At 58.5% G+C, this 7904-nt stretch overlaps 1 protein-coding gene across 2 annotated transcripts; it reads left to right on the top strand.

Moving 5' to 3' along the window:
• Nucleotides 1-1059: 1059 nt before the first annotated feature.
• Nucleotides 1060-4077, top strand: POMC (proopiomelanocortin). Of its 2 annotated transcripts, XM_075707022.1 has the most exons (3): nucleotides 1060-1100; nucleotides 2622-2829; nucleotides 3442-4077. In XM_075707022.1, the coding sequence occupies exons 2-3, from the start codon at nucleotides 2701-2703 to the stop codon at nucleotides 4075-4077; spliced, it is 765 nt and encodes a 254-aa protein (XP_075563137.1). In that variant the 5' UTR covers nucleotides 1060-1100; nucleotides 2622-2700. The 2 variants fall into 2 exon arrangements, with proteins under 2 accessions (XP_075563137.1, XP_075563136.1); XM_075707021.1 differs by lacking the exon at nucleotides 1060-1100 and having other exon boundaries at nucleotides 2701-2829.
• The last annotated feature ends 3827 nt before the right edge of the window (nucleotides 4078-7904 follow it).

Below are 7904 nucleotides of genomic sequence, written 5' to 3'. Positions count from 1 at the left end.
AAGAGAGTTGAGCCCTCTAGGCCCGAGCCAGCTGTCTGGGGGGGGCTGGAAATTTGGCACCGGATGAGTTTCCCCATCATTCCAACCCCCTCGGATCCCCCATCACCCCCAGCCCCTTTCCAAGCTTGCCCCAAAGTGCTCTCCTGCGCTGACCACGTTGCGGAGGATGGAACATCCCTCTTGCTCGCCCATGCAAGGCTTGGCCAAGGTGCACGAAGGAGCCTCCTGGAAGCCACCACTGCTCTTATATATGGAGTAGCCAGGGCTGACCCTATAGAAAACATGAGTTCCGCCAGGCTTCGGGCCACGGTGCAACAGGGAAAGCGTCCGCAGCCCAAAGCTGGTCCAGCTCGAGTGGAGCGGAGAGGCCGGGGTTTGACGGGCGCAGAAAGGGAGCAGTGAGCCTGGCCGAGCTACATAAACCAGTCCGTGCTCTGGAAAAGCCACCCCCAGGCTGGAAAATGCTCTCCTGCTGCTTTTACACCCAAAGCCGGCGGCCGCAGGATTCCCTGGCACATCAGGCAGAGATGCCTGAGCTCACCCTGCCTGGGCTGAGGCGCCGCTGCCGCCCCGAGAGGTTTGCTTTTAACCAAATCCCCGTTTATCCCATGGAAAGACAATCCCAAATCCTCAGCACCCGTCGGAGCACGAAGCCCTCCCACGCCTGAGCCCAAGGAGTGACGGATGCTCCTGTCCGGTGATAAACAACCCGTGCCAAACCCACCGCCGTCGGTGCCGGCTGGTACCCGGTGAAGCACTTTCCATCCAACCCCCTCCTCCCTCCCCAGCTCCAAAGCTGCAAACGCAATTAGCAGTAAACTTTGCCGGCTGCGGTTCGTGGAGAGATGCTAATCCCTCCATCCGCCGCGGGGCTGGATCCGGCGAACGCCCGTCGCTTGCTCATCTTTTGTTCGGTACCTGGAACGATCCCTCTCGCCTCCCCTCTTGCCCCCCCTTCCCTCCGGCAGACGGCGGCGGATGCGATCGTCGTGGGGGGTATAAAAAGCCACCGGGACCAGCGGCCAAGTGGCAGACGCTCGCCGGGAGCGCGGGGGAGAGGGGGACGGAGGGCGCGCGGCGGCCACAGGTAAGCCCCAAAAACCAACGACCCAGCCCTATGGGTCTCCTCGATGTGTTTTGGGGTGCACGGGGGGAGAGAAACTTCGCAAAAATATGGGCGCGATGGATGGTGGGGAGCGGTCGCGGCGGAGGGGGGACACGCCGCGATGGATGGCTGCCGGGCAGGGGGTTCCCAGCGAGGGACGGGCAATAAAACACACCCTTCCCTCCCCGCCTCCGGCTTATTGCCCTCTCGCCTCCGCTTATTGTCAGGTTTATTCGCATTATTGGTATTAATGTGTTACAGAGGTGCTGCCCGCCGCCTCCCCGGACCCTCCGTGCTGCTGTGCTGGGGGGTCCTGGGCAGCGACACCCGCAAATTCAGGTAGAATACAGAAAGACAACATTTACGTTTAAATTTGGTCTATCTCGCTGTTTTATCCCCCCCCCTTTCCAAACTGCTGTTTGCTGTCATAAATCTTTTTTCTGTCTTTTTTCCCTCTGCCCAAGAAAGTCTCCCTCCATCCAGGCTCGACCTGGCAGCCCTTGCACCTGAGGCGAGGGTCAGCTCTCCCCTCCAGCCACACATTTTGGGCGAAAATGAGATTTTTTATTTCTTTTCTTCTGTTTTCTTTCCATGTGGGATGGGCTTTTCCTCCTGTAAAGCACTCGCAGCATGGGTTAAGGTGAGACAAGTGAGTCCACGCCGAGTTAAATACAGCTGCTTGGGAAAGAGTTGGGGTTTGCAGAGGAAAAGCAAGCTGGGCATCGCCGGGGACCCTGGAGCCAGGTCCCGTGGGCATCCAGGAACCGACCCCAACCTCATCCTTGATGGCACAGCAGCGATGGCCGCTTCAGCCCCCGGATTTCAGCCAGATCCTGGCTTAATTTTGGCAGCCCCCGGGGCATGCCGCGCCCCAAACACCACCAGCGCTTGCCATAGCCCTTCCCAAAAGCCAAGCAACCGACTTCAATATTATTTAATGTCAAATATACGCGTCTTACTCTTCTACTCCTAACCGAATATTATTTGCAGTTGTGTCTCCCACCACGCAGGAGTTTTGCAGCCGCTCGAGGGGCATCGCAGGACAGGTTAGGAAGGAGCATATATTTTTTAGAGGAATCGGCTTGCAAGCCGCGAGCGGTTGGCAAGGGAGGAAACCTGAAGACGGCTCCCTAACGCTTTCCCCTTGCAGCATCACTCATCTTTATGGGGTTCTTAGGAGGCGGCAGCAATCCCCGCCGACAGCGGTTGTCACCTACAGTAGCAGTGACAAAAGACCTGGGCTCCAGAGAGACACTTTTCTGGTGGGAAGGCAAAAGGCAGAGGCAGGGGGGAACGTTGCCCATTTTTTGGAGCGGCTGAGCAGGAGCAGAGCGATGCGGGTGCAGGCAGGGAGGCAGGTTCGGGTGTTGCCTTCCCTTTTCTGTGCCTCAGTTTCTCCTCCGGCAAAAATCCGCCCCCGTGCTCCTGGGGTGTAGGGAGGAGCACCCCTTTGCAACGAGCTTGAAGCAGGAGGAGAGCTCTGCAGAAGGGCATTTTTTTTTCCCATTTTTGTTTCCCCACAGTTCCTGCACGGTTTCTGGGCCTGCAGCCCCTCGCATCCCTCCCGTGACCCCGGCCTCGTACCCCCGGCCAGGATGCCGAGCGCGCTGTGGAGCAGCCTGCCCGTGGTGCTGGGGCTGCTGCTCTGGCACCCCGCTGGTGCCAGCGGCCCGTGCTGGGAGAGCAGCAAGTGCCAGGACCTCACCAGCGAGGCCGGGATTTTGGTAAGCCTGGCGATGGGGATTGCCCTCCAGTTGCTTTGCTTTCTGGCTCCCCCACCCAGGGACCGGCGCGGTGGGCTGGGGGAGGAGGTGATGGGGATGCCAGCTCCGTGGGGTGACCCGCATCAACGTGGGGTGATGCTTTGGGCCCCGTGACCCGCAGGTTTCGGTGGGCTCGTGCCTCCCGGCTTCACGCTGGGGGATGACGCTAAAACAACTTTTTGAGCTTGCAGCGTCCCTCCCGCACGGGATCAGCCAGCAATTTGGGTATCGGCTTCACCCCGCGCCCAAGGGTGCTTGCAGAGGGTGGTGGCGACGAGGCGGTACGGCGGCTCACCTTGTGCGGGTGCCGAATTTGCTCCAGGGACCCCACGGCAGGGGCTGTGCCCCCCAACAGCACTGTTTCCAGCCACCCAGGGCTGGTTTGGTGCCTGGGCACGGTGCTTGAAGCTCCCCGCCAAGGGGGTGGCACCCGCACGGGGACCTCGGCGGGGCACAAGCGTGAAACCACCTTGTGAAACATCCCACTCCGCGCAAGCAGCCCCCTGCAAACCCCTCCCCGGGGACCCCGGCCACGTGCTCACCCTTCCTGCACATCTCGCCCTCCCCGCGCAGGCGTGCGCCGCGGCGTGCAGAGCCGATTTGTCGGCCGAGGCGCCCGTCTACCCGGGGAACGGGCACCTCCAGCCCCTCTCCGAGAGCATCCGCAAGTACGTCATGAGCCACTTTCGCTGGAACAAGTTCGGCCGGAGGAACAGCAGCAGCGGCGGTGGGGGACACAAACGGGAGGAGGCGGCGGGGGGCGACCCGCCGCCGGCATCGCTGCCCGCCGTCCCACCGTCCCGCCGCGAGGAAGAGCAGGGAACCGGGCTGGAGCGGGAGGAAGGCAAACGCTCCTACTCCATGGAGCACTTTCGCTGGGGAAAGCCGGTGGGACGCAAGAGGAGACCCATCAAGGTCTACCCCAACGGGGTGGAGGAGGAGTCAGCCGAGAGCTACCCACTGGAGTTCAGGCGGGAGCTGGCGCTCAGCGGCACCGGGGCACCTCCCGAGGAGGAAGAGGAGGAGGAGGAAGGCCAAGAGGAGGAGAAGAAGGCCGGCAGCTCCTACCGCATGCGCCATTTCCGCTGGCATGCGCCCTTGAAGGACAAGCGCTACGGGGGCTTCATGACCTCGGAGCATAGCCAGACCCCTCTAGTGACTCTCTTCAAAAACGCCATCGTCAAAAGCGCCTACAAGAAGGGGCAGTGATGGGGGAGAGCCCGAGGGGCACCCCGGCCACTGCCCCCCCCCCCGTAGCTTTAGTGTCCCGCTGGCATGTGTTTCACTTAGAGATCGCTCATTATGTCATTCTTAATTAGTACTCCAAAGGGGTCCACTCCCGGGTTTCACTGGGTGGGAAGAGGTTAGGGTTAATGACGTCAACCGGTTAAAGACGTCAACCGCTTCGCCGCTCCCACCGGACACGCACGGGGAGCAGGGATGATGCCCAGTTTGGAGCACGCTGGATGATTTTCATATTTTCACTGAGCTGTACAATACTGTAAATGATAGATTAAAAGAATTCTAAAAAAAACCAACCAAAAAAACCCACGAAAAAAGTTACTTTTTCTTTGCAAGCTAACCGGGTGTTGGCAATGTCTCTGGGGGTGCCCCGGTGTTTGTAAAGGGGCAGAAAAAATAGTTGCAAAGTAAAATCCTGCAGCTGGGGAGGGTAAAGAGACATGGCTGGGAAAGTGCTGGGGAGCATGTTTTGGGGTGAGGGGAGACAGGGCAATTTTGCACCCCTGGCACAGGAGCTTCACAAGAGCTGGCTGTGGGGCTGCAGCAAGGCTGGGCTCGCTGCAGCCAGCCCAGAGAATCACAGAATCATCGAATCGTTGAGGTTGGAAAAGACCTTGAAGATCATCCAGTCCAACCATTAACCTAACACTGCCAAGTCCACCACTAAACCAGTTCAGGGCAGAGGAAGAATTAATTTCATGTTTCCTGCCTTGGTGGCTGGATTATTTATAATGAAAGTAAAAACCAGGAATCACTAAGGTTGGAAAGGCCCTCTAAGATCATCAGCCCAACCATCACCCCAACACCCCCATGCCCACTAAACCATGTCCCCAAGTACCACCTCTGCCTGTTTGTTGAACCCCTCCAGGGCTGGGGACTCCCCCACCTCTCTGGGCAGCTCGTTCCAAATGCTGAATTATAAAGGATGATGAAGATGAAGCCAGGTTTGGGTTGGATCCTGGGCACAGAGCTGGGGGAAGGAAGCTTGTCCACAGCCGAGGCCATCCTCCTCCTCACCCCGTGCCTTCCCTTCTCCATCCCAGCAGCAACCACCCACTTTTCCTCCCCCAGGGCAGAGAGACAGCACCCAGCTGCCGCGAACACGCCGAAAGAGCAGAGCCCCTAAGGTGGCAACATCAACATTTATTTGAAAAGGGCATTAAGACGGTGCATTTGAAAATATCGAGGGCTTCTTGGCCCTTTTTAACAACCCGCTCCCCCCCTCCCCGCCCTCGGCTACACACGCAAACGCCACAGTGCTCCGAAATACAGAGATGGAAACGCACACATGCACCTAAACCGCCGACTTTATAGAAATATACTTTGTCATCTATACGTCCACAAGTATCTAAACTAAACGTGATGTACAAACAGGTCACTTACACCGTGTGTGTGTCCAGGAGGGGGGGGCACATTTACAGGTGGAATTTGGGTCTCAAAATGCGGAGGGGCCGTGGTGAGACATGCTGGGGGATGCAGCCAGCTGGGAGGTGACGGCCCCAGCCCCGCTGCCAGGTCCCATGGAGCGGAGCAAGGGAAAAGCATTGGGACCGGAGGGACCGGGAGCTGCTCCCGGGAGCAGAGGCCAGGGGTATTTTCTGCCCCAAAAGGGACGATGGGCACCCCAAGATGTGCCCCGTGGCGTCCCCATGGCTCCCCTCCTTCAGCACACGCCAACTTGTGCTCATCTTCCCACCTTCGGTGTGGTTTTGAAGAGTTTTGGATGCGTTTTCCCATGGAGACACAATTCGGGGGTTAACTGCTTTTCCTATTGCATTTTGTTAAAAATTTTAGTGCTTTTCATTAGAACAGCCACGGGAGCGAACCCTCCTTCCCCGAGTAGCCTGCTTTGCATTCCCAAAACCTGCCCCAGCCAAAACTCGGGCTTCAGCAGGACCGGGCATAACCCAGGGAGCCAAAAGAGCTTGGGGACAGGGGACGGAGACACACGGGGACCCTGAGGAGAGGCAGCAGCAAGGGGAGAGCCTCGGGCACCGGGTAGGGCTGGCACAGGCAGAGCCACGCTGCAAGCGAGCGGGACAGCGCCGTGATCCAGCCCAGGGACCGAAATAAACCCTTGTTTTTCCTGTCCTCTTAAGCTAGATCATTTCCTAAGCCCAGATTACAGCACGACTGCACAAACAAGCGGTGACCTCGGGGCAATCGCGAACTGTATCCGCCACTTAGGAAAAAAAAAAACCAACAAAACGGGGCGGGGGGGGCATGGTAATGTGTAATTACAGCTTAAAATAACTGCCTGAAGATCTGCAGGGATGTGGCAGAGAAATGGGTCGTGGCTGAAGCAACCCAGCGGGGCACGGGCAGAGCCAATGTGACCGCCGAGCGGCTGCCGTCCCTCCGCCATGTGCAGCAGCAGCTCCCACATCTCCGGCTTTAGACCCTTCCGTGTCTCTTCGGGCAGTGAAGACAGAAGCAGCGTGTCCGGCCGGAGGCGAAGGGGCTGCCTGAACTCGCAGGAGAGACCCCCAGGCTGCTCGGAGGGCGACGGCGGGGAAGCTGCAGGCAGCGCCTGACTGCGAGCGCGCCCAAGCTCGCCTTAAGAGCACCCTTAGCGCACCGACACTTGAAAGGCATTTGGGAGCAAGAGAGACCCTGTGAATGACTGAATATCCCCAAACGACCTTTCCTCCCCATCCCTACCATCTTCACCTTGCAGTTTTGGTTCTGTAGGGCCCCGAATTTTCTACCACGTGCATCTAAAGCGAAACTCTCGATAGCCTCATCTCCCCCCTCAAGCCCAAATCCAGTTTTATCCTATTGCACAAGCAGAGGTGCGATCCACAGCCTGCCAGAGGCAGGGTCTGCAGGGTGGAGCCTGTAAAACACCTCTTATCGCAGCTATTTCCTTGCAGCGCTGGGGTTTCTCTGTGATTACGGCTCAGTTGATTTAAGATTGGACTTTGTCAAAGTGATTCTGCTAAAAAAAAAAAAAAAAAATAATTCTTTCTTTGAGACAGGAACCCCCGAACTGTGAAAACCCAACCCAAAAATATGAAAACAGTGGGTTAACGTGTTAATATTCCCCAGCACGGTGGTTGCTCGTGCCTCGTGTCACTGCTCCAGGCGTCCCACCGCGTGCCCGGGCACGCTGCCTGTGGGCTCAGTCGCACCAGCCCCCCGTGACCAGCTTGCCCGTGCCCCAGGCGAGAAGGCATGGCTCTTGCGGGTTTTCCCCCAAAAAAGTGGGTTTTCCCAAAGAAATCATGTTTTCAAGTGACCTGGAACCAGCCAGGCTGCTGTGTGCCCCTCACGCTGGGACGGGACGATCGTTACCCTCACGCTGCACCGGGCAAGCCCTCCGTCTGGGGCATCGGGGCACCTTGAAGCGCCCGGGGGAATTGGCCACGGGCCAAGGGGGCTACGGGAAGATGCAGACTCAGGAGTTGGATGCAGGGACTGTACCCCCTCCAGCAACCTGCCTCAAGCACCAGCTCGGGCAGGCTTTGGTTTTGCGGCTGCCCCAAGCTCCAGCACGCTGCACCCCAGGAGCCCTCCTGCCTTTTCCAGTCTCACACCCTCCAGCTTCAGCCCTGCCCCTTGCCAGGGGCTCTCGACGTGGCCGATAAACGATGCAGGGAGGGATTCCCCAGGGAATGGGTTTGCTTTATGCCAGGAAGATGTACGTACCCAAAGTGCTCTGCCCGGAGCCAGAGCATCTCCTCTCCCCTTCCCGAAAAACAAAACCGGAAAGGGAGGTCAGAGCGACTACCCACCTCCCCGCGCCGCTGTGCCCCGAGCCTCCTGCACCACCAACCGCTGCAAAACGTGGCTGC

The sequence above is a fragment of the Pelecanus crispus genome, chromosome 3 (assembly GCF_030463565.1).
Source record: "Pelecanus crispus isolate bPelCri1 chromosome 3, bPelCri1.pri, whole genome shotgun sequence".
NCBI classification, from domain to species: Eukaryota; Metazoa; Chordata; class Aves; order Pelecaniformes; family Pelecanidae; genus Pelecanus; species Pelecanus crispus.
This window is presented reverse-complemented; position numbering and strand designations above follow the sequence as displayed.

Excerpts from the sequence above, each read along its gene's own strand:
- POMC (XM_075707022.1), top strand. The coding sequence starts at position 2,701 with ATGCCGAGCGCGCTGTGGAGCAGCCTGCCCGTGGTGCTGGGGCTGCTG. Across the intron at positions 2,830-3,441 it reads CCAGCGAGGCCGGGATTTTG|GCGTGCGCCGCGGCGTGCAG; the intron begins GTAAGCCTGGCG and ends CTCCCCGCGCAG.